Source organism: Pituophis catenifer, unplaced genomic scaffold (assembly GCF_029215685.1).
Source record: "Pituophis catenifer annectens isolate HBS135680 unplaced genomic scaffold, rPitCat1.0.hap2 SCAF_4, whole genome shotgun sequence".
Classification (NCBI taxonomy): Eukaryota; Metazoa; Chordata; class Lepidosauria; order Squamata; family Colubridae; genus Pituophis; species Pituophis catenifer.
This window is the reverse complement of record NW_027256884.1, coordinates 79,731,699-79,758,986: the sequence shown is the minus strand read 5'-3', so window position 1 is coordinate 79,758,986 and position 27,288 is coordinate 79,731,699. Positions and strand designations below refer to the sequence as shown.

Sequence of the window (27,288 nt, the reverse complement as noted above, 5' to 3'; positions counted from 1 at the left end):
GGCATGAGTGACCGTGGCGAGGGCATCCCGGTTTAGGAAAGGGCGCAACTGGTGCACCAGGCATGTGCGAAAGCCCCCCTTATTATGGCTGTCAAGTGATCTTCTAAAGACAGCCATGAATCCAGGAGGACACCCAGATTGCGAACCCTTTCAGAGGGAGTAAGTACCTCCCCTCCTATCACGAGTGACGGAACCACTAGATCCCGAGATGCCGGCATCCACAGCCACTCGGTCTTGGATGGGTTGAGTCTGAGTCTGTTTCTTCCCATCCAGACCCGCACCGCTTCCAGGCAGCAGGACATCACGGAAAGGGCATCCCCAGGGTGGTCTAGGGTGGAGATATAAAGCTGAGTATCATCAGCATATTGATGATACCTCACCCCAAAACCACGAATGATCTCACCCAGCGGCTTCATATAGATGTTAAAGAGCAGGGGGGAGAGAACCGACCCCTGAGGCACCCCAGATGTGAGGGGCCTCAGGGAGGATCTCTGTCCCCCCGCCCATACAAATTGCGAGCGACCCGAGAGGTAGGAGGAGAACCACCGTAAAACAGTGCCTCCTATCCCCAACCCCGCGTGTCGCTGCAGCAGGATACCATGGTTGATGGTATCAAAAGCCGTTGAGAGGTCAAGTAGGACCAGGATGGAGGAACAGCTCCCATCCCGGGCCCATCAGAGATCATTCACCAGGGCGACCAATGCCGTTTACGTGCTGTGACCACACCTGAAATCTGATTGGTACGGGTCAAGGTAGTCCGTTTCCTTCAGGAATTGAGGGAGTTGTTGTGCCACCACGGACTCGACAACCTTCGCTATAAAGTGAAGGTTGGAGACTGGATGATAGTTGTTAAGGGAATCTGGATCCAGGGTAGGCTTCTTAAGGAAGGGTCGAACCACCGCCTCTTTAAGTGCGGCGGGGAAGACCCCTTCCTTTAAAGAAGCATTGACATCAGCCTGGATCCAGCCTCCAGTCACCTCTCTGGCTGCAGAAACAAGCCAGGAGGGACAAGGGTCCAATAAACACGTGGAGGCATGGAGCCGACCCACAATCCTGTCCACTTCATCCATCAAAACAGGCTCAAACCCAACCCAGATGTTACCTTCAAGATGAGCCCTTGTCTCCTCGATAGACTCTGCCCAGTCAGAGTCCAACCCAGTCCGGATCTGAGCAATTTTATCTTGCAGAAACTGTACAAAATCCTCAGCTCTGCCCTGCAAGGGGTCCTCCCTTGCTCCATGATTGAAAAGAGAGTGGGTCACTCTAAACAGGGCTGCTGGGCGGTTTTCTGCAGATGCAATGAGAGTGGTGAAATAATGGCGTTTCACCGCTTCCATCGCCGCAAGATAAGACCTAATATGGGTTCTTAACTGTGTTCAGTCAGATTCCGACTGGGAGGATCTCCAACCGTCCTCCAGGCATCTTTTCCAATGCTTCATTTCCCTAAGCTCTGCGGTAAACCATGGAGCCACCCGGGATCTGCATTGGGTCAGAGGCCGCAAAGGCGCGATTCGATCCAAGGCCCCCACCACAGCCTGTTCCCAGGCCGCCACCAGGGCCTCGGACGAATCATGGGTTAAGGAAGCGGGAAATGACCCAAGCTCCATCAGGAACCTTTCAAGGTCCATCAGGCGCCTGGGGCAGAACCATCTCACTGGTTCCGCCTCCCAGCAGCAGGGTCTGGCGGAGAGAAAGTCCAGCCTGAGGAGGGAATGATCGGTCCATGACAGGGGGTAGATGGATAAGTCCCCCTTACCCCAATCATTTATCCACTGTCCAGAGAGAAAAATCAGTCGAGTGTGTGTCGTCCTTTATGAGTTGGGCCCTGTACAACCTGAGTTAGGTCCATGGCGTCATGGAGGTCATGAACTCCCGCACTAGCTCAGATGTCTCCCCAACCGATGGCAAGTTGAAATCTCCCACAACCAAAAGGCTGGGGAGTTCAACTGCCAACTCAGCCAAGACATCTAGTAGTGCGGGCAGGGCTGAGGCTACGCAGCTGGGAGATAGGTACGTAACCAACAGACCCGACTGAACTCCAGGGTCCCACTTCAAAAGGAGCGATTCACACCCGCCTATCTGAGGAACAGTGACCTCCCTGGTGCTGAGACTCTCCCTAATAACTACCGCCACCCCCCCGCCCCTACCCTGGAGTCGCGGCTGGTGAAGCACACAGAAGCCTGGGGGACATAAATCGGAGAGAGGGACACCTCCCTCCGGCCCTAACCAGGTCTCCGTGATGCAGGCCAGGTCTTCAATAAGATCTTGCACAAGGAGGGACTTATTCATCACGGACCTGGCATTCAAGTACACCAGCAGAGTCCAGGGCTCACCACTCCTACACCCCTGGGGGAGCAGGGGGAGCCAAGGGGGCAGGAGCGCATCACCGTTTGGACACAGCGGCAGCGCTCTCCATATCCCGTCTTCTCACACCCCCTGCCTCTCCCAACCATCACAGGGATTGGAAGACCCTCTCTCCACCGAGCCTCTTCTTTCCCTCCCCCTCCCCCCCTCCTCCCACAACCGTCAGACGGGCCAGGTTGTTGAACCGTAAGAGCCGCCCCCAGCTCATTCCTCACCACCCGCCTCCTGGGTCCCCTTAAAATTTAGTAGGGTACGGGCCATTCAAATCTCATTCCAGAGGGCAGGAGCTATTACAGATGAGACCACTTCTGGGGTCCTGATAGATGGTATAAGTTAATCAAAGGAACCCTGAGGACATCAACTCTGCCAGATTGAAGCAGCCAGACAGATATTACAGAAGGTAGGCAGTCTCTCAAGTAACCATGCCCTATGCCCCATAGGGTAATGACAAAGTACCTTGAATCACACCTTGAATCATACCTGCAACCTAGCTGGTAACTAGTGCAGCTTGCAAAGCAAAGGGTTACATGAACATCCCAAGACATGCTCATCATTGCCCTCATTGCTACTTTACGGATCTGTTGAAGCTTCTGGATGATCTTCAGGGACAGCCCCATATAGAACACATTGTAGTAGTAAGTAAGTCATAACTGACTAAAGGCTCCCTTTATCTAGGAAAGGGTGCAACTGGCATGCCAAATGAAGCCTTGCAAAGTTCTACCTGGCTACAGCTGCCGCCTATTCATTGAGCAAGAGCTCTGAGTTCAGGTAAACTCTCAAATGGCATCCCATCCATTTATGTGAAGCCGCTGGGCGAGATCATCCATGGTTTTGGGATGCAGTTCCATCAGTACGCTGACAATACTCAGCTGTACATCTCCACCCCAGGCCATCCCAACGATGCCCTTGAAGTGATGTCCCGGTGCCTAGAGGCTGTGCAGGTCTGGATGGGAAGAAACAGGCTTCGACTCAACCCTTCCAAGACCGAGTGGCTGTGGCTTCCAGTGTCCCGATATAGCCAGTTGGTGCCATCGCTGGCTATTGGGGGTGAGTGTACTCACCGAACCAGTTGTTAAACTGGTTGCAGCCCATCACTGGCTGAAACCCACATGAATTAGTACCCCACCTCAATATTTCAGAATCTTCAGCAATATCCAGAGATTCTTGGCAGATGCACAAACTGAAATTGCTCACTGGATGGCAAAACAATCTTACACCTATTCTTTAATAGAAGACTATCTCTCCACCTAAAGCAAATAAATCTTTACAGGAAAAAATATTTTATGATGTCTTTAGGCAATGTTTTCTTTGGTGGAAAAGATATATGCATACTTGAAAGCAGAGTTCAGGGCAGTCATAGCCAATATCTCAAATAGTGTTTATAGAAGTGCAGTAAAATATTTTATGAGTTCTAATGTTATGTTTCCCCATATATTAAATGTAGGTATTAAATAAGTGCTTTCTACACTTCTCTTTGTGATCCAACATTACTATTATTATTATTTTGGAGGACATGAGCCCCAAATATATTACAGCATCGCCAAGGAATGATATGATGTAGACTAGTCTTGCAAAAAAAAACAAAGAAACAAATTCCTATTAGCTCTAAATTGCATAAAGTTCCCCAGCATTTGGTTATGTCATGTCACTATGTATTTTGGATGAGCTCAGTTTATAAAAAGAGCCCACATTTATCTATGCTATCTATCTACACCACTTATTTATGTAATAAAACTCTGGGTGGTGAATAAAGGAAAACTACTAAATATCATTATTGATTATAATTTATACAGTTATAAATAATTAAGCAGGCCCTCTTGAAATGTTGGAGTATCATTCAGGGATTTTTCTGAATGATATGATCAAGAAGGAAATCAACAGCAGAAGCAGCAACATGGATGGGTAGAACTAACCTGAAAGAGAAATGCATCTCCAAGAGAATTGCTGAGGCAAAAAACATAATCTTTCTTTGGATGTTCAGGTACTGCTTGCACTATGCTGTTTTCCACCCAGACTGCATGTTTTGGGATGCTGTTGTGGTCTATCCCAGATCTGCCATCACTTTCATAGAAGAATAAAGTACAACCTTGAGAAAAACAGCAATTTATTAGCAATCTATGTATCTGGCAAGATAATAATACGGTTAGCAGAATATAACATTTCAGAATTATGCAATGCCAGCATTCAGAATGATGAAACAATAGAAATAAGAGCCTGTACAAGTGCTAATAAATAAATAAGCAAGCAAGCATGTTCTGCTGTGGATTGTGTGTATCTACTATTTCATTCACTTAGCCATGTCCTTCAGTATGTTCCATTTCATACATTATACAAATATATACAGTATTTGCCATTCCTATTCATTCAACAATTAGTATTCCATGTTCACCAAGCATGCTGCACCTTCTGTGGACTGAGACCGTTTCTCCTAAAAACTTGAATTTTTAACAAACTTAACAATCACTGATATCTTGATTCCCCGCCTTCTGTTTAGAGCTAATGCCAGTCTGGCAATATAATGATCAGTATTGCAGATTTTTCAGAGTACATTGTAATATAATATTTCATATAACACTTAGTAATATAGGGATGCTTGAAGTACAATATAGAATCTATATTACCAGTTTCAATATCTGGGCCATATTTAGCATTCCCTCAGAATAGTAAAGACAATAGTCATAGTCAATTGTGGCATATTTTGGGTGTAGGAAAATGTTCAACCAAAGCCCAATTTTACACAGAGCATCCTAATACTTTATGCAAGCTTAAATTCTAATCTAAAGATAATCTTGCAAGCAATAAATTGTTCTGTACATCTCAAAAACCTGAGATATTTGCTTAAAGAAACCTTTGTGAGTTTGAGTTTAATCAATTGTCATGTGCAGGACTTCCTTGATTACTTAAAAAAATTATGAATAAAAGAATGCTATGACTGTATTGCATTTTTGTATACAGATGATGCTGTGTTGTTGGCTCAGGATCCAAATAATTTGCAGAAAATGTTATATGCAACCAGGAGTATTGGTCTGAAAATTAATATAGTTTTTGTCTAACAGGGAAAATGGAGTGAAAAATTTCAAGACACACATAAAATTCTACGGCAGGTTTATTAAGATAGAATTTTTTTTAAAAAAAATAAGATTTAATAGAAAGCTAGCAATGTGTTGAGAAATGACTGTCTGTGAGAAGTAAAAGATGGCTTTGCTAACAGTGCACCTTTGTCCACTTTATTAGATGAAAGTATTGTGGATTGTATAGAAGTGAGTAACCAGTATGAAATAAGCACATTGGCTTGGTCATACAGATTGAATGAATGAGAATTTAACTGCAAAGCAAGTATATAAAAGAAGAATAAGGAAATAGGTGAAAAGGAAGTGGAATACTGAGAAAGTCATGTTGGATGGAGTTGATGAAATCCTCAAAGATGAGAAATATAAAGAACAAAAGTCTTCCATGAAGCAATTATTTAAGATTTCTCATGAGTTCTTTTTTCTTTGGAAATAAATTAAGCTGATACAGTTCTGGTCCTCAAAGGAGTATCTAATTGCAAAGAAATGCATAAAAGGGGATGCCACTACTAAGCAAAGGTAAAGCCACTTCATATGGGGAAAGGAATCTGAGTCAGATTTGTTATCCTAATTTAAAAATCTCCATTATACTGGCAGATTGGATAGAATGAAAATAGATGAAAAACATGTGTGCATGATACTGAATGATTACTATATCTCTTTAATACACCTCTTGATTGTCATTAATTTTTTGGGACTAGAGCCCATTTGGTCAGAGTTAGCAAGGGGAAATGGGATGTATTTTCATAACTTAAACAACTTTTTTGTTTTTATCCATCCCTGCCTTTCTATAAATGAAACCAAATAATGAGAGAACCAGCAGATATAATCACTGATTCATAAAACAAAATCATTTGGGGGGTAATTAGATGTGCAAAAGAAGATACACACCACTGAAACATGATATCTTCCAAGATGACTTAAAGTAAACAATGAGAATTTTCTGGAAAAAAAAGTTGTGGCCTGATTTAGCTTCACTGAAAGGGAATAAAAACTAACATAATATTTTAGTTAATGATCAGTTTCAAGTTTTTTAAAAATCCAATTTTTCGGTTAGGCTAAACTCATATAGCTTGGAAGGATGCAGTTAAAGTTTATATTATTTTCAGATGAATTTTTCAATTTAATATATATTTTCTACTTTCAAGTTATAGTTACCAGGTTAACCCAAGACTTCAGAAATCAATTGTCAGCAAGACACAGCAGTTGTTAATTTCAAAGCTTAAATACTAACTTTTACTAAACCTCAGTAATCCAATCTGAGTCACACTTTAAAGTAATAACTCTTTTCTAATCATCTTTTCCCCTTTTTCTTTCCAGATGGCTGTGTTTATTTGTGTCACACTATCACATTCTTCCTGCACACTGCTTGGGTTAAACGAATTACTGCTCTCTCTCTAATCCTTAACTAGCCACAGCTGATCAGTTTTTCTGGACTCAGCTGTAATGCAAGCAAAGCTATTATAGATAGTCCTCGACATACAACAGTTCAAAGTTACAATGGCACTGAAAAAGTGTCTTATGACTGTTTTGCATGGTTATGACTGTTGCAGAATCCCAGGGACATGTGATCACACTTTGAAACCTTCTAGCAAGCAAAGTCAATAGAGAAAACAAATTCACTTAACCACCATGTTACTAACTTAACAACTGTGGCAAGAATGGGACAAAACTCACTCAACAATTGTCTTGCTTAGCAACATAAATTTTGGGCTCAATTGTGATTGTAAGTCAAGGACTATCTGTACATACATTCAGCCTCTATAAGCTTTAGGCAGTCCTTGCTATAAAATAACAGAATCACAGGATCCAACACCTATCTCTTGGATCTAGCTATTAACTATATTTCAATGTTGATCTTTTAGAATAATTCCATAGAGAAATTAGCTGCCATGTCCCTTATTCCTTGATCTGCCTTGAGCCATATTCCATTCTGATACTCTCTCCACAACCACCACCTAATTCTTGTATAGACAGCATTACAAATACCATATGGGAATCCTCTCATTTAGGCCAAGATGACTTATTCTGATATGAGCTTCTCCTAGAGTTTATTCAGTTTTCTAAGGGAAATAATAAGAATCACGTGGTTTAAAACTGTGGATTGTATTCTGTTTCTTTCAGGCTCTTGTGGTGTCTATTATCTGTTTCATCTTAAGATACAGTTGAAAAGGTGCCCTTGGGAAGGAAAAGCAGTGGAACAAGATATACTACACTTACTTAAAATATGAGAAAAACAGTAAGAATCAGTTTTATTCAGCAATCTGAGGAAAAAACAACTGTAATCACAAGGAAAATCAGGGGGGGAAATCAAGTCTAGCATATTTATTCAGAAACAATCACCACAGGTTTATTATAAGTAGATTATTTCCAAATAAATATACTTTGGATTGAGATGTAATGTTAATTCACACTATTTATCATTTGTCACTATATGACACTGTTTCTGCTAAAGTAAAGGAGTTTTTTCCAATACAAAATTATATTTTAATCCATAGATAGATATTTTAAAACTTTTGATGGAAATAACCACTATGAAATATCAGCTTGTAACATTTGCTTTAACTGATAAATGAATTTAAAGTGTTCATGGTTTTGAAACAGTGTTTATAGAGTGAAAACAAAGCAATCGAGGCCATCATTAGAATCATTGGTACTTAATTGTCTACATTTACATTAATTTCTACTGGCAGACTTATGATTAGTCTCTAAATGATATTCAAAGTTATGACAGACCTTTCCCTAAAGTTACTTATGACCTGTTTTTGAAATTATAGCAATGCTCACACACTCATGCACACTCATGCACACATGCACTCATGCACACAGTCACATGATTGCATTTGGGGCACTTAGCAACTGGCTCACTTTTATGGCCATTTGCAGCAGCCCATGGTTACTGTACTGCAATTTGCAGCCTATTTTACTGGTGGCATTTATTTTCAGTTTTCCAACAAAAGATACTCATTGGAGAAAGTGGATTTGCTTAACAACCATGGTGCTTGCTTAACAACTGCCACAAAAAAATGTTGAAAAAATTGACCATGTGATGCCTTAACTTACAACTGCAATGACTTACAACTGTAATTCTGGCGTTAATTCTGGTCATAAATTGAGGACTACCTGTACTAACATGGTATGTTATTTCCAAACATATTAAGAAAGGAAGAAAAACCCAAAAAAAGACTCTTTTTTGCATTTATTATACTTAATGGTGCTTGGCAAATTAGTCATACTGCCTTTGACCAAGCCTCCCTCCAAGCCCTCTACGCTTCAGTTGCAATCCTAGTGGAATTGTCGTCTCACCAAGCAAGGTGGGAAGAGCTTCAAAACAGACATGTTAAGAGCATATAACCTTTCAACACATAGGTATGTTCAGAGAAGAATATTGATCACTTCACAAAATGAGCCTGCAAAAGGTATACATAGGTTTGATATCTGTTTACAAATAGCATGAGACACACGTTTCTCACAAACACACACACATTCTTAAATTTCCAAGCAAGCCTTCATTAATACTATATAATTTTTAGGTGCTTCTATATTTTTTGTAATGTGCAGGTAAACAAAACATATTCACTGTACCTTTCAGGGAAACCCAATACTGTTTCCATTTCCTCCGTGTAGCTAACTCCACCTTCTTGTTCTTTTTATGGACAAGGAAGTTTTTCACTGCAAGAGCTCCAGCCTTCCTTACTGTTCCCTGCCCAGCTGTAAGAAGAATATCTGACTGTCCTGGAGAACTCAAAGTCCCACTGCTCTGTTCATCACTCAGGGTAGAGCCAGCCTCATCCAAATTGTCATTGGTGCTGCTCAACTCCAACTCTCGCCGAAAGTTTTCATAGACTCCTTGACGGGCCCCATCTCCAGTTGAAGAACTGCCACTGTCACTACCAGCAAAGGCTCGGCTGGTTGTTGGTGAGTAGCTGGAGTTTGTGGCATTTGAACGTCTAGAAAGGAGGTCTGTGTCTGTTGTTGCACCCTCAATTCCACTGTCAGCAAATTCACTTCCATCTCCTGTATTAACATCCTATTTAAAAATATAAATAAAAGCAGCATGAAAAAGTGCTCCAACTCAGAGGTTATTAAAAAGCTTTATTTTTTCAGTTAAATTCTATTCTTTGTTGTCTACATAGAGAAGTTTCATCTAACTTAGCACTCATTATGACCACCTAGTACAGGAACCTTCATTCAAAAATCAGAGAGCATACCAGTGGTGGGTTTCTACCAGTTTGCCCCAGTTCAGGCGAACCGGTAGTGGCGGGAGTGGGAGGCTCCACCCACCTGCCCGGACATCATCACGAACGCTCTGCGCATATGCAGAAGTGCCGCATGCGAGCGAGAATGCTTCCGGTTGCAAACTGGTAGCAAAGGTAAGAGGAATCCACAACTGGAGCATAACATTTATAGTTCTGTGTAAAATATATTTATCTTACTTGCTAATTATTTTTTTAAAACTTTTTTATAAAATAAATTAACAAAATACTTTAATACATTTATTGGAAACAAGAGCATTTTAAAAGTTTAACATTTTTAACTGTTGTAGATTTCAGAGGGAGAGATTTAACCACTTGGCCTTAAGTTTAATTATTCATTCAGCATTTTAAATTGATTTGAAATGGTAATATAAATACAGAAAATGAAAATGAAACCTCTTCTAGTCCTTACTGATGCTGAATTTTATGGCTGTTTTCTTGCAGTTGCTGATGAAACTCACAATTACAATAGGTGGCATTACCTTAATAATAGTAATAATTGTGTACTAAATTAAAACATTAAAACAATTAAAAAATATTTTAAAGGATAAACAAATTCATCAAATTTAAGTACTCCAAAATCATATTTCATATTTATTTAAATATATTAGTGCTTCTTCCTATGTCATCAGGTAAAAGTGCTGTAGAAAAGAAAGTTATTAAAATAAATGCAATACAATCAAATACAAGATTCAATATTGCTATAAATATGAAATGAAAGAATGTAAGGAAGAATTTATAACATACATTAAAGATTTAAGGTCCTTAGCCAAGCAGGCATCTAAATTCTAAATGCAGAATATTCTTTACAGTTATTTGTTTAACTGTACATGTTTGTTCTTTATCTCATGAATACTATTGCTTAACGCACTGTAAGCCGCCCTGAGTCTCCGGAGAAGGGCGGCATATAAATCAAATTAAAAAAAAAAAAAAAAAAAATTGTGATTAAGGCTCATCAGTTGGTCTATATATTTAAGGTCACAGCCACAAAAGAATCTATACATTCTGGGTAACACAAATGATAACAAGAAAATCATGTCTTTTAGAATATATATGACAATACTGTATGATAATATGACAAAATACTGTACAAATAACTTGTTTAGAGATCTTATCTTCCCCCGCAGAGATAACTATAAAGGACAATAAAACAAATAATGAGACAGATTTTTTTTAGTCTGGAATTGGCTCAAGTGGACTGAATCTTTCTGCCAGAGGGACTTGATGGTTCATGCCATCAATCACTGCTATTGACAAAGATTGCCTTCGGGTTTTGGGTATCTGATACAGCTTTTATGGTTATATTGCTTAAATAACAGGCCCTCTGGTACAGTAATCCATTTTCGACCTCCTGTTTCATGCAGCAAATTCAAAAACTATTATAGTTTGCCTTAATGTGCATGTATTAACCAAACCAATATACCCACTATACACATATAGACATCTGTATTTAGTGGTTAAGGTCTGGAATAAAGGTTGTAGCTCTCCCTTATGTGTCGAAGCCAGCTGAGTGACTTTCAGCCAGTTAGTTTCTCCCAGCTTTAGCCTGAGAAGTAAAAAAAGGCTATCTACCAACCTTGATTGGGCCAGAGAGGTAAATTATGGTCTACAACTTTCAATTAATAGGTTTTCATCCTGCAATGGGCTTATTTGGGATTATAATAATGATAGTGATTTACACATACACATATGAGTGTATATATGAATGAACTTCTTAGAATGATTCAGCAGAGAAGTATTCTTTCTCTGCCTTAAATCTCCATCCATGCTAATCTCCACCTTTAGAAAGCAATCCACAGATATAAACTTAAACCAGAAGTGTAGCGTTTTAAACATTTCTTAAGGAACTTTGCATTGGACATGTTTGTTCTTTATCTCATGAATACAAATTACTAGAATATAAAACTGATAAAATATTTTATTTTGAAATAAATTTTTGATTTTATTAATAGTCAACAACTGTAACATATTGCTAATCTTCTTTAAATTAGAAATCATCCTCATAAGAACACAAAAATTTAAGACCTTTTTTTGAGGTGGGATTGAAATCAACCTTTACATAGTAAGGATGTCTACATGGTAATGTCCGATACACTATTTAAACGCATTCTTATATATTACAGTTCATATGTTATATCTCTTCAGTTTGTCATGTGATTATTTTTCTCCAAAATAAACGCATGTAAAAAAGCTGCAGTATACATTTTCCTATGGCTAATTTTGTTGGTGAATTATATATTCTTACAACATAACCATAATAATGGGGTGCTTGAGTTCAAAAATAAAGAGACAAATTCCCCAGCTAGAGGATCAAAGTTAATTTCTTCCCAATATGACTGAATGCTGTGAATAAACCAAGTGCTTGAACTGATCCTTAGGCAGAATTCCATTTGAAGTGGTGAGGAATAAACACATAAATTGCAACCAAGACATTTCTGAATGTCTGTAAAATTGTGAATCGTGTCTGGCTGATTAGGAATACATTTAAGAATAAATATTCCCTTTGCATATCCTGAAAACATTTTGGAAATCTGATATAAATAAAATAACTCAGACCCTTGAGATATCATACAAATGATTCTCACAAAGAGGCACAGAAACAGCAACATGAACTTTCAGGGCAGATTTCCATAAGTAACCGTGGATAACTGTGGGACTGTGTTACATTCAGTGAAATTAGAGCAATCAGCTGTTCCCAGACAGCCTGAATGACCTTCAAATAGACTGTTAGGGACTAAATCTGGAAATGCAAACTGCTGCATTGTCATACTTTTCCATCCATATAAACAGAAACAGGAACTTGGAGAATTGGAGCTTTGTTTTGTTCAATTCTGGTCACCGAACATCAAAAATTACAGTTGTATAAAAACAATTTCTCAGTTCCTGGAAACAAATTATTTTAAATTATTGTTCACTTTCAGATACAGGTTGAAATGATAACAAAAGTTTTTTAAGAGGCAAATAGGAGGTGGTGAATTTATTGTAACTATTTTGTGGTATCAGGATCAGAGGATTCCAGTTCTGGGACTGGACAAGTGGCTGGTGATTAGCCATGAATATACTATCAGCTTTATTTCAATGTGGGGTTTATGTCAGCTTTAGAGCAACACAAACCCTGGAGCTCAGGCCAAACTGTCAAACTTGATTAAAAATGAGAATCTCTCTGAGGATTATATATTTCTTGTGGTTAGTTATAAGGAAAAATGGGTCAACTTTATAAGTAATTAATTTATGATTCTATCACTAAATGACCTTTACTGGGATGATTTAAACATTTGTGGTTTAACAAAGTATAGATCAGTGTTGGCGAACCTTTTCGGCACTCAGTACCAAAACGGGAGAGTGCATGCAGGGCATCGCTGCAAACCAGAAGAGCAGCTTCCCGGCGCACATGCACGGGAGCACCAGAAACCAGAAGAGCCATTCCCCAGCATGTATGCGTGCACCAGGAAGCTGAGCTTCCGGGTTCCAGCGAGCGCATGCACACGTGAACACCAGCTGGCCAGTGTGCATGTGCGTGCTGGAAACCAGAAGCTCAACTTCCCAGTGCATGGATCCATGCCAGGGAGCTGCTTTTTCAGTTTTCGGTGCGCCCGCGTGCACGAAGACCAGCTGGCCAGCATGCATGTGCACGCCGGAACCCGGAAGAGCAACAGGCGACAGCTGGCATGCCCGGAAAGATGGCTCTGCATGCCACTTCCGGCACACGTGCCATAGGTTCACCATCACTGGTATAGATACTTAAATAACATTTCTCTTCTTATTTTGATAAACAGTTTTTCAGGTGTTGATTTTTTTGGTCATTTTTCTAATAATCCAGAATATTAATGAGAGAATAGGCAACTAGAGTTAGGCTATAAATATTTAAAATATAAACTAGACACATTTTAAATTTAATTTTATAATAGAAATGGCAATTCAAAATGAATTGTGTTACCTTACAATTTTGAAAATCATGTTTGCATGATCTTAGTTTCTCCCTCCAGAATTCAAAACATAATTTAGTATTGGATCATACCGTATTAGAAACAAGTTTTTGTACTGAAAAAGTAGAATGAGAAATATCTCCAAACAAATAATTAGCAGGGGGAAGGGTGATGCTGAAAAATCTCAGATTACTGTCATTTGTATATAATAGAGAAAGCAATCCTGATTGTGTCAGCAGGCCAGGGATCTTAGCGAGCTGACAGACTGATTGATTGGATTGTTTGATTGATTGAACAAGTGAGTGAGTGAGCGAGCATATGGCTAGCAATCAGGGCGTTCAGTTTAAGAGATAGTTGGGCAGTGGCCTAAAACTGCAAAAAGTGTGGCATTGAAGAACTACCTATTTTTTTCTACCGTGTTTCTCCAAAAAGACAGCCCACCTTGAAAAGAAGCCCTATCACATTTTTAAGCACATGCGATCAAATTAAGCCCCACCCACAAAATTAGCCCTAATTAAGACCCCACCCACTCTGGGGTGCAGTGGGTGCGGGGAGTTACACAGATAAAAAATAAGCTAGGGTGGGATGGTTGGGTGGAGCTGCCCTACTTACCAGGTCTCGCACACCCCGACACTTGCCTCGCCTTCTTCTGCAGGCACTTCTTCTGCGGCCATTTGCCGCCATTCACACACATCACCCCCGTCTCTGTTTTCATTTTCAGATGCCTGCCGGAAGGCATCTAAAGGCAAAACAGAGGCCGGGGTGATGTGTGTGAAAAGTGGTCTAACACAGTGTTTCCAAATTTGCGATGTATAGCTTGTAGTACACAGTTATGGCAGACTGTCTCCAGTGCAGCTATCATAATAAATTCAGATTATTATTATTTTTTTAAATAGCCAAAATCTCACAAGATTGCTCAGTATCAATAATAAATATTATTTAATTTTTGCATCTAATGGAAACTACTTGTGCCAGGATATCCACGCCATTATGTTGCTGGTCTCCCGTTTATTCAATAATCCTTAACAAAGTTTTAGTGATAATGTAGCAATCTACCCAAAGGAAAAGGTTGGAACTACTAGTCTAGAGATTTGGGTACAGAAGATGTACCCAAGTACATGTCAAGTACAGAAAATGTACTTGACCCATTTAAAAATGTGGCATTGATTAATGGACACAGATGCTTAAAAAATGTGAATCTATAACCTGCTCCTCAGCTGTGAAGCCATAATTTACTCATACCTTCAAAGTTTGAATAACAGATGTAGATAACACTACATCAAATGCTGTTTCAGCTGCATCTTATTCCAACTCACATGCTTCAAGCAAGCTGTCAATCACTGCTTCTCTTTCTATTCATTTTCATGAGTTGCCTCATTTTTAAAAAATGGCTCTCAAAAAAGTGTATTAGAGCTTCAGGCACCGAGTAACTTTGATGTCATGCTGTATTCTATAACATTGCTTAAACACTATATTAAACCTAAGAAAACAATTACATATTTCAACTGGCATTTCAATATGTTATGATTAATTACACTGAATTGAAGGTCATTAGAAGGTCACGTAAAGCGTTATCCTTTAAAATATATGTATAGTTCAGTTATCAAGCAGGTGACTTATTCTCCCCCAGCCTCAGCTGTTATGACCAATAAATCACTCCATCCAACAAATGGGAGTGGTTTTTTAAGTAAGCTTAAATTTAGAGTTCTTTATAAGCTATATTATGACGTTCCACAGAGATTTCACTGTATATTTGTTTGATTTGTTATTGTCGGTGTTTTTAAAGCAGGAAAATTACACTGAGTGATATGTCTTCTGCATGGGATTGACCTGCATTTAAGAAATAACATTCTGGAATTTGTGTGTGTGGCATGGCACAGAAAAGCCATATACTAGCATCAGGGGTGGGTTCTAAAAATTTTTACTACAGGTTCTGTGGGCGTAGCTTGATGGTCATGTGACAATTCTTTAGGATTTAGCAGAGATACTGGTCTACCAGGCTTTTAACTGCTTGCAGAGCTGTACCGGTCTACTCATTTGTTTTTGGAGGCACTGGTCTACCCATTTATTTTTGCAGGCACTGGTCTACGCATTTGTTTTTGGAGGCACTGGTCTACCCATTTATTTTTGCAGGCACCGGTCTACTCATTTGTTTTTGCAGGCACTGGTCTATCCATTTGTTTTCTTTTAACACTGATCAGCTGTAGGGTGGCCCTTTGAAGCCCCTAGGCAAGAGTTTAAACAGTTTTTTACCCTCTAGCCGATCAGCTGGGACTCAGGAGGCAGCAATAGATTGGGGGTGGGGCCAAATAAAAGGTAAGAATAATGCAGGGAGGTGGGGGCGGGGGGGCAGAACCGGTTCGGTGACATCATATCATCACTGCTACCAGCTCGGGGGAACTGGGCCGAACCGGGAGGAACCCACCGACTGGCATCCTTTTGACAGATACCAAATATTTGACTATCACAATTCTGATCTTTTGTATGTACCATTTTAGCAAGAAGCAATGCAGACTGGCTGATGTCAAAGGAAATGCATGAATCACATCAAGAAATAAGTCATTTCAGTATTTTCATATAAAAGTGGGCCATAGAAAAGAATTTAGATGAATTCTGTACACCAAAACTCTGTTATAAAGGGGTGCTCACGTTCAGACTGCAGTCAGCTCATAATACACTGAACTGCTGGTGTTTTTGTGGTTTTAATGGTTTTAATATGGTTTTTATGTTGTTTTAATTCTTTATTAGGAGTATAAGATAAGTGGTTATATAAATGTTCTATATAAATAATTATCCTCAGTTTTACCGTGCAGAATTTGCCATCCTTTCTTCCTTTATCAGAATATTCTACAGCAATTAGATAGCTATATATGGTAATAGCTTCTTTTGCAAGTTCTCCCAGAGCTTTTTCTCCCCTGTTAACCATTTTCTGTACAGCTACAAGTCTTGGAATTTTTTGTTCTAACATCTCCACCTTGGACAGTGACAGTACTGCTCATAACATTAAGCACCCAAGAATTATGCTCACTATTGGCATATGGTATATTCAAAAATATGCCTTAATGTGTTGCTAACCTAGCCAAACAAATATGGGTCTGAGTCTGAACAGTCACCAGATGAAATTTCATATGGAAATTCCATATATGCCACTTTGAATTCCAGTTAAGAAGAAACAGGGAATGTAAATGTACTAATCAGTAAATAAGCAGTAAAGATTTTTAGACGGTATTGTTTTTCAATGGTTTTCTAGACTGCTGGCATTAAAAAATTATCTAAGCTACAGATCATTAACTTTCCTTCATTCTATGTATTCTGCAGAAGATGCAGGTCTCAAATAAAAGCAGACAGCCTGTAAGGCAGAAGAATAGTTATGAAAAACACATATAAATTATACTATGTTCACATATAACACTTCAACAGTAAGGCAGAATACAGCAAACCAGAACCATTAATGTGTGGTTGATTGATTCTATTTGGCTTCCATTGCCAGTGGGCTTAGCTAACAAATTTGGACAGCTGTTAGTATTAAGCATAAATAGGAAACTGTGGCTTGTTCTTTATTCCAAGCAAACAAGAATAACAGAATAACAGAGTTGGAAGGGGCTTTGGAGATCTTCTAGTCCAACCCCCTGCTCAGGCAGAAAACCCTATACCATTTCAGACAAATGGTTGTCCAATCTCTTCTTTAAAACCTATTTAAAACAAGCCAGAATTAGCTACGAGACAACCTCTGATCCCTTGGATCATCATTTCAGATGAGACATTTCCTTACCAGATTTCTTTCAACCCCGATAGAACTTCTAAGGTACTAACTTCACCGGAAAAGCTGGGATACATTTAGAGATGTACCTGTCTTAAATTAGTCCATGTTGATCTGTGTAGCACAAATGTCAGCACAGGAAATGTTTTATGACATTTTGTATTATGTCATAAAGTGTTTAATGACAATGTTAGCTACTACAGTTTATTTTTGCTCTGATGTACATTACTTCACTGGTAGTAAATATCAAAAATACAGGAAGGAAGCACATGTTTACTAAACTCACATATTTCAATCTTTGCCAAATTTGGAAAAGTTACAGGTATTTTACAATTTTGGGGAAGGAATTTCAAACCATGACCTTTAAACAAACATACCCCCATAAATATACCATCTCTACTACCCTGTGTGAAATTTAACAGGTGCTAGAGGAATTTTTAAAATAGGAAGTTAATGCAAGATTATCTTGCTCAAGTCATTTCTTTAACAGTAGCAAAAACGGAATGTTTAAAAAAAGTATTTACAAAATGAATGAAGGTTCTAGATCAGTGTTGACGAACCTTTTCAATACTGAGTGCTGAAATGGGAGTGTGCACGTGCACGCACTTGCGTGCCGGAAACTGGAAGAGCAGCCACCCAGCATGTGCGCCATCTGGTCTTCCGGTTTCTGGCGTGCATGCATGCATGAAGACCAGCTGGCCGGTGCGCATGCGCACGCTGGAAACTGGAACAGTGTCAATGAAGCGCCCCCCCCCCGCCCACAACCAAGCATAGCATCCCCCTCCCTGCCAAGGGAGCACAACAGGTACAGCTACAATTCAATCACAGGTTTACTTGAAATGTTAACTCAGAAATAAAAATATTTCATATTGAAATGATTCTTATATACAGTCTATGTAAGAATCATTAATAAGAAAAGAAAGGTTAATTAAATATTGGCCAGATTGGACATACTTATCCAGTCAGCCAAAAGTAGCAAACTTCCCATCAAGTGATTTTTTTCCCCTTGAAATCAAATTAGTGTTTTTCTTCCAAGTGCATCACTTGGAATAAATGCCATCAATGAATGTTGACTCTGAATGACCACATAGACGTTCTCCAAGATGATCTATCCTGAATCTGGCAGTTCCATTGAACTGAAAGCTTTATTATGCTTCTTTATAATTACCAGACCTCACTACTTACAATTTCAAACTTGTTATTTACATTATTCCAGCATACAGTACTAAGCTCTAGACTGGTTTTCAACTATGAAAACTTCCAATTCCATTGTGAGTAAATGGATTATATCATATTTTGTCTGCATAAACTTTAGTTTGGAAATACCTTTTGGAAAGCTAAGATATGGCATGACAGTCAGAAGAGGCTTTAATACAAAATATAAGCATCTGGGTCTATATAGATTTTATGCAAATACTCTCTCTCATCTCCCACCCCACAAAATCCCCTGCAAGCTTCAAAACTCACAAATTGGCAATAATTTATCAGTTCTAACTAAAATGTTGGTATCTGATTATTCTGTGTATCACTATATGGAAGTTTTTGGTGAAGTGCTTTTCCACCCTATTCTCAAATGCCTATCCTTTAGTTCTTCCCCATAACTGTCAGCTCTTCCTCTGGATCCAAGAATCAAGGAAAAGCAGCAATAATCCTCAAATTGGTGTTTTCCTAAAGTATTTTTTGTCCCCATCTTTCCAAGACTTCTTGCATCACTGGGCAGCCCCTAAAAGACTATAGACATAGTTCAGTTCTCTTTGAGGCTTCTGGTGCTCAGCCAAAACAGAGGGGGGGGGGGGCAATTATTAAGCAGAATTCATATTATGAGTTTTTTGCCCTCTTTGTCAAAAACTGATCCAGGTGATACACTGAGTCATTACTGCTTCTCGGTAAAATTTCAGCAATATTGCCACAGGCAAAACTGATAACCTCCTCCCAGAAGCCACACCCATAATCCTATATATTAATGCAGGAATTTTACAGATATTTCAGCAGAAAAATACTGACAGAGTAAGACCTGGCTTGCTCCAGGGAAACTTGTTAAATACTTAAATTGCTACATATTATAGTTCCATGTAAGCTCGCGTTTTAACCAGTGGTGAAATCCATTTTTTTTACTACCAGTTCTGTGGTCGTGGCTGGTGGGCATGGTGTGGCTTGGTGGGTGTGGTAGGGGAAGGATACTGCAAAATCTCCATTCCCACCCACTCCAGGGGAAGGATACTGCAAAATCTCCATTCCCTCCCCTCCTGGGGGAAGGATACTGCAAAATCTTCATTACCACCCCACTCTGGAGCCAGCCAGAGGTGGCATTTGCCAGTTCTCTGAACTAGTCAAAATTTCTGTTACCGGTTCTCTGAACTACTCAAGAATTCTAGTACCAGTTCTCCAGAATTTGTCAGAATCTGCTGGATTTCACACCTAGTTTTTTTAAGTCTATAGAATTGGGTGATCACTATATCTGTTTGGCCCCTATGATGCTGGCAGATGTTCCATTCCTAAGCTTTACCAGTAGTAAACATTATTTTATCACATTCTGAGAAGCAGCTACAGTTATTTTACACAATGGAACAATGAGATTGAGGAAGATGAACTGAATCCAGATAGAGCTCAGATTTGAATGAAAGTATTTGATGAAAATAATTAAAATTATAATAGTAGTAATTGGCCAATAGAGTTTCAACAGTTTGATTACTATTGGCAATATCTGTTTTATATTAGGGCATTCATGACAATTAAATCTTCATTATGATATAGCGAGAGCTGTGCTATTATGCCCCATCAAGCTTACAGTATAAATATTGAATGGCATTTTTTAAAATCACGTGATGGACAGAAATCATTCTTGAACACAAATAAGAGAAATTATAGCAGATACAGAAAGTTGTTTCAAATATTAAAGAAGTAATGTTTTATGCTAGCCTTCCTCAACCGTGTGTCCTCTTGATGCATTGGTGTAATTTTCCAAATACATACAAAGGGCATTCAGGATGGGATTGGTTGTTTTATACTGAGTTATAGATTTAGATATGAAATCCTATGGAGATTTTGGAGATCCTAGGGGCACTTCCACATAACAGTCATGTTATAACTGAACACATAACTCAAGAGTGGATTTTCTAGTTGTCTCTATGGTTAATAATAACTAATCAATGTTATCAAACTATGAAGAAGCTATTCAGACCATTGTGTACTTCATACTCTTTCTGAGTCTATGCATGTATCTTAAAATGTAAAATATGAATATGACACACAAGCTTTGCAAACATGTGCACTACATGGAACGATTACTTCAGTGTTATGAATGGTTGCAGCTGTTTTTGATTAAATGTTTGATGACAAAAGTCCAAGTTCATCTCAGTGAAATATGTTAATGGGGCTTGTTATTTTCCTGTTTCCCTAAGAAACTGTTAAGGTGGTCTATATGAAAGCTATCTTAACTGCAAGAACATGCTAGAAGAGATATTTTTCATATTTTATGATGTTTACAAAAATAAAAACTTCCTTTTAAGGTTGGAGCAAACAGTCTTGCCTTTCAGCAAAATATGAGGATTATTTACACTTACCTTTAAATATATTTTCAAAGTATGCAAGATAGAACAAGAAAAATGCTGAAGAAGCAAACTAGTTGCATACAAGCAGCTTGTCTGAACAATTTCATAAACGAAGACAGAAATTAGTTATGATGCACCAGATGTCAAACCAGTCATAGAAAAATGTAAAGAAAAATCATTCAGGAAAAAAAAGATTGAAAAATATACTTAACTGCAAATGTTAACTCTTCCAAACAACACTCATCTAATTGAACATAGTTTCTCATCAGTTGTAGCAATTCTTTGTAAATTTTCACAAGATGTCCTTGAAATGTATAATATATAATCAAGAGATTTCCTTAACTCAAAAACTTCAATTGTGTGCACAAAATTGAAATGTGTACATTCAATATAAAGAGCAAACCAAATCATTGTAATTATCTAAAGCCATTATATTTGGACTATATACAGCATATGCAATGATGAGGTGCCAGGTAGGAGGAAGAATCACAAATGTTTATTGTACTGGTTGAAATCATTTATTTTATATAACAATATCAAGCCTTTAAAATCAAAGCTCTTTTGACTATCCCAGTAATATGGAAGCACTGCCCAGGCTGACAGCTCTTGGTTAAAAAAAGCCTTTGGGATTAGCTGCTCTTAAACTGGCCACTAGTTTCTTCTGAGAAGGAAGAAATATAAGAGTGCTTCCCAGTGGAACTCCACTCAGGCAACATAATCTTCCCATGCTCTTTGTGCCTATAAAATTTCTGGTCTTTTTTATGGTAATTGTGGTTTGTTCCTCCAGTTTGTTCTCTGACATCTATCATTCTTATTCTGAACTTCCAGTTTCCAGCTTCTGAGTTTCGAAGCCCTGTCAATCATCCTGCTTGCAAGAAAATGGACAGCACATGAAAAATAACAGTACTGGCACTCATATTTTGTTTCTGCTATTAGCATCCAGAACATAATGGTCTGAATATGCAGGTTCCTCCATATAAAAAAAAAAAAACTGAGATTCTTAAAGTGAGCTTAAACTGAGCTTCAGTGATGACTTAAGATTCTTAAACTGAGCTTCAATGATGGCGATTGCAAGGATAAGCCCTTGAAAAGCTTTTTTGCAGACATGGAAGTGGGATGCTATAGCTTTCTATCAACATATTTCTGTTTTGAAGCTATAGCTTTTAGATTTCTTGGTAAACTTCTATCCATGTGCTAATGAGAGCTACTCCTGATTAGTTTTATAGGGAGGGGATCAGCCAAGCTCAGATAGTTCTACCATCTACTGAGATATCACAGACAATAGCTAGTAGTCTCATTATCCTATGTGTGGAAGTCCCCTTGGTTTATTGTATGTCTCCAGCCTTTAAACCATTACCACCAGAGGTGAAATCTACTTACTTTCCTTACCAGTTCGGAAACACATGCACCCCACGCGCGCTTCGCTCGTGCGCACATCACATGCGCGTGCAGATCTGCACATGCGCATGCACAGAAGGTAAAAATCACATTACTTTCTGGTTAAAACCAGGAAATAATGACACCTGGGTGGGTGGGCGGAGCTTTGCTCCGCCATCGCTACCAGATCACCGAACCACTGGCCAAGATCACTACCGGGCCGGGTGATCCGGTCCGATCCAGGAGTATTTCACCCCTGATTACCACCTACTGATTTTTGTTACATTTGCAGTGGCACTCACACCTGAGCATTAGAAATAGAAAACATGATGAAACATTCATTTTCAAACTCCAATCATTTCAAAATATTCTACTATTAAGATAACAGAAAAGGCTTTCAGGTTTGTTAATAGCACTAAATGGCGTTCATGAGCAGTAATTTCTAACTCTCCTCTCTTCACTTCCTTTTTTCTCCTCAGTTCTTTGAATCCTCTCTTTTTCTCTTTAGTTCTTTGGTGCGAGAGAAAAAAAGGCAACCTGCCATTTGTTTCAGAAGAGCAGCAACAATGCTATTTTTATATTCCCCAGATTAAAAGTTTTAACATTTATTCTATGTTAGCCGTAAGTGAAAGTGCAGATTCCTCCTGAATCTTCACAGGAAATTTCTTTTTTTAAAAAAATGGAAACGCTGATGCCTAGTAAATTTGTATACTACCTACCTGGCCAATATATGATTTACACATCATTTTAACTTTAGCCATAATTTACATTCATTCTGACATAATATTTATTGCCAGAGGAAAGGTATTTTTAAATAAGTCCTTGAACTTTCAGTTCAGTTGAGGAACATATGCAAAAACAGTACACTGAGCAATTTGCACAATACAGTAGAATTTCATGTTAAGTTAATGAAGGAAAATAGTATTACTGTTGTAATATTTAATATTTTATATTGGTGTATCTTAGCTCTATGTTAGATGCCGTAGAAAAATTAAATGGCAGAGAGTGATAAATATATGGTTTATAATAGCCACTAGGCAACCCATGCCTTGCTGGATCATCATTTCAAAGACATTTCCTTACCAGATTCTTCAATTGCCTTCAGCAGTGACAGAACTTCTAATGTGCTGGCTTCACTAGAAATGTGGGGATACATTCAAAGATGTATCTGCTTTAAAAATAGTCCATGTTGATCTGTGTAGCACAAACATCACCATAGGAAATGTTTTATGACATTTTGTATTCTTTCATGCAGTAGTGGGTTTCAAATCCTGGCGCTACCGGTTCGTTATCAGTAGTACGCAGGTGCATGCGCTTACTTTGTGAGTGTGTGGCACTTCTATACATGTGCAGAAGCTTCTGTGCATGCACAGAGCATTTTTGATGACATCTGGGCAGGTGGGCAGAGCCTCTCGCCACCGCCACTACCGGTTCGTGCAAACCGGGGCGAGCCAGGAGCAACCCACCACTGGTTTTATGACAATTTTTATAAAATTTGACAAATTTCAATTCCACGGGAGTTGTGGATTGTGAATTTTGGACATACTCTCTCTAAATTAGCCCATTTGACGTATCTTGATTTTTTTTAAAAAAAACTATCTTTTTTCTAGATATATTGCACTTCAGTTTCCATAGTCTCTATCCTGAAAAGTCAGCAACAGCACAGCATAAGGTTTATGGAAGTTGAGACTTTATTTTAAAACCTTGTAACATAAATTTCAAAGCTCTCTACTTTGTCTATAAATTCTAACAAAGCAAAGATATGGTTATATGAAGAATTTACATACAATAATTAATATGCAACAATGGGAATTTCAATGGGAGAAAAATATTTACACTGAATATTAGAGAAAACTGATGTAATATGTTTTAGCACTGGTGTAATAATCCAGTCAGATCACTAAAAAGGGCAGTTCTCTAAATATGAGAACAATTATTTGAAATATAATGAACAGAATTGAGGATTTTTCCAACTTGGTCGCAATGTTGGAATACTAAATAATGTTGGAAAATGATTTGTTGAATTTGCTTTTCAGCTTTTTTAAAAAAAATTCTCTTTTACCAAACCCCATATGCCTACAATTATGTATTTTTATTTTTTACCAAATAAGGAATTTGGTAAAATTTAATTTTTGTAATGTAACAATTAAGGTTTATAGCTATTTAAAAGTACACAAAATCCTTTCTCAGAAGAATGGCTAATGAACCTGAGGGAATGCCTTACTATCCAGAATAACTTTATGGTTCACAAGTAAATCAAACACCGAATTTACTTCAACCTGAAACCATTTCTGGAGAGGAACTCTCTATATGAACTTGTATTACATCTAATTATATTGTATTAGGTTTCTATTAACATAACATTTTTAATTTGCTGGATAGAAACTACTGTAATTATTAATCTCATTTTATGATTTATATTGTTCTGACTATTGATACTGATATTGATATATGATCTGTAGTTTTTAAAGCAATATAATGTAGTCAGTTATTCAAACGAACCAAACAAAAAGGATTACAGAAATTTGGTCTATCCTATTTAAGAGCTCCAGACACAAGAAGGATTAATTTTTCATCTTTGTGCTATGCAGAAAACCATTCTGGAATACTTGGAAAGGTAGGTCTTGTTTTCTATGCTTGCAAAGAGGAAAGCTATTATCTTGACAACATTTTGAGTCTGTCCTTTCAAATATTGAATTTAAAGAAAGTCACCAAATTCAAATCAATCCCATATTTTATTATGCTCCAGTTACTTTTCATATAATATAACAAAAATCCTAAATTTCAATCTTGACTTCTTCAAAACTTGTCCCAGAAATCCTAAACACAATATATGGTCCTGGCTATATTTTTATTGCTATGGGCAGATTCTTCCCAATTTTCTTCCTTTAGTTGATAATCCATTGGGGCTCCTACTTCTTTTGTCTGATTGTTTCCTAGCATAATGAAATGTGAGAATGACCTTGGGGAAAGACGGGAGGAGATGCTGTATAGGCTTTAATCAGACAAGAAAGGTAGGAGCCCCCAGTGACTTAATAATCAGAGAAAGAAACTTAGAAAAGACTCACCCTAATGGATCAAACAGTTAAAAGTAGAAGTGGGACGTTTTGTACTATCCGACTTGCAAATTGCTATTAATGTAGCCATACAATCAAGTAGATTTAGCTCATCAAGCCATGTCTCCTCCTTCATTTATCCAGCGGTAAACACCTTTGCTGACATATTTGCAGCATCTCTTTCTCTCGACCCCCAAAGTCATCCACACATTCCATTACAACACAGGACATAATACAGAAACATCATTGTTAATGCTTGTGGATGACCTTTGGAGGGCTCAGCAACAGAGATGGTGCAACTGACAGGCATTGCTAGGGGACCTTTGCACGGATACAGTATGTCTTGTATGCCAATTATTCTCATTCCTCAACAGGGAAGCCTTGCAGTCACTTGTACTTTGGTCACTTTCCAGTTGGACTATTGCAACATATTCCACATGAGGTTAGCCTCAAAGACCATCTGGGAATTACAGCTGCTCTAGAATACAACAGCTTGTAGGATACTGAATGCTTCTCTGTTTACCCATATTATATTATTGCTGTGTGAGATGCCCTGGCTCTGAGTTTCTTTCTGGGTATAATTCAAAGTGTCAGTCATAATCTTTAAAGCCCTATGGCATAGGAACAGGTTATCTGCAGGACCACCTCTCTTCTGAGGGTATATGCTTATCTCACTATATCAGATAAAGTAGGCATGCTCCAGGTCCCTTCCCTCAAACGTTGCCATCTAATGGGGCTTGGGAAGGATGCTTCTTCTATAGCAGTCCCTATCCTGTGGAATACCCTCCCCCTTGTGTTTGGCAGTCTCCCACCCTCTTAGCTTTTCAGAAAGTTGTTAAGAATTGGCTTTTCCATTAGGCATTAGGATAACAAGTTTGGATCTCAGGAGACTGTGTAGCTGGATAGATGTCTTTGAGTGAGTGAATGCCATGTTTGCTGTTGGATTGTTTTATTGTTATGTTGTTATTGCTATTAACTGACCAGAGATATGTTTCACATGATGGGCAAGCATACAAATCAATCAAAGAAAGAAAGAAAGAAAGAAAGAAAGAAAGAAAGAAAGAAAGAAAGAAAGAAAGAAAGAAAGAAAGAAAGAAAGAAAGAAAGAAAGAAGGAAAGGAAGGAAGGAAGGAAGGAAGGAAGGAAGGAAGGAAGGAAGGAAGGAAGGAAGGAAGGAAGGAAGGAAGGAAGAACTATTCACGCTTTAATGTCTAATAAGTATGTTTAAAATATAATCTTTCAACCTCATTCAGTTAACTCTAATTTGGAAATAAATTATTTCAATGGATCTAACTTTCACCAAGTACACTTGGAATTCCATCCGAATCCCAATGTGACTTTATGCTCTAATATTTATATCTCAATGTTCAAGCTATAATTAGTGCTGCTAAATACATATTAATTACCATTATTGAAAACTAGAGGGATTAGTGTACAACATCTCTTATGCAGGCAAGTCACTAGAAGCACAAACAAATCCCCTTTCAATGTAGATTATATCTTTAGTTAGGAAGGTTCAAAAACCCATCAAGGGACATTTCATATTATAGTCTTCTAATCTTTATTATTTTTAATAAAATTTGAGTTGGGTCTACCAAGTTAGAAGCAGATTTGTCAACAACTGATGGCTATCTCACCAATCCAATTTACATTTTGCCCTTTTCACAGCTACACAGCTGAAAAACCAAGACTGTGGATATCTCATTCAGAAATGTGAACAGTATGTACTTAAAACATTTTTAACATTCATTTATGCAATGTGACAATTTGCTCCTACTCCCAGTAACAATTTAAAATTTTATTTTGAAATATAGCTATTTACCTTGCAATCACAACAACTTAAATATCTGCTCCTATTATAAGCAGTTATTGCATAAGGACAATTCATGAGCATCGACAATGGGCAATTGACTGCAGAACAGCAATGCTA

General features: G+C 38.3%; 1 protein-coding gene across 4 annotated transcripts in view; it reads right to left on the bottom strand.

The window, feature by feature from the left end:
• The window catches only part of TIAM1 (TIAM Rac1 associated GEF 1), an 87,871-nt gene that overhangs the window by 54,104 nt on the left and 6,479 nt on the right, over positions 1 to 27,288 (bottom strand). For all 4 annotated transcript variants that reach the window (XM_070943562.1, XM_070943564.1, XM_070943563.1 and 1 more), the window contains exons 2-3: positions 9,018 to 9,462; positions 4,278 to 4,450 (exon numbers count right to left, since the gene is read on the bottom strand). In XM_070943562.1, coding sequence (XP_070799663.1) covers positions 4,278 to 4,450; positions 9,018 to 9,462 — 618 coding nt within the window. The remainder of the gene's footprint in view (positions 1 to 4,277; positions 4,451 to 9,017; positions 9,463 to 27,288) is intronic.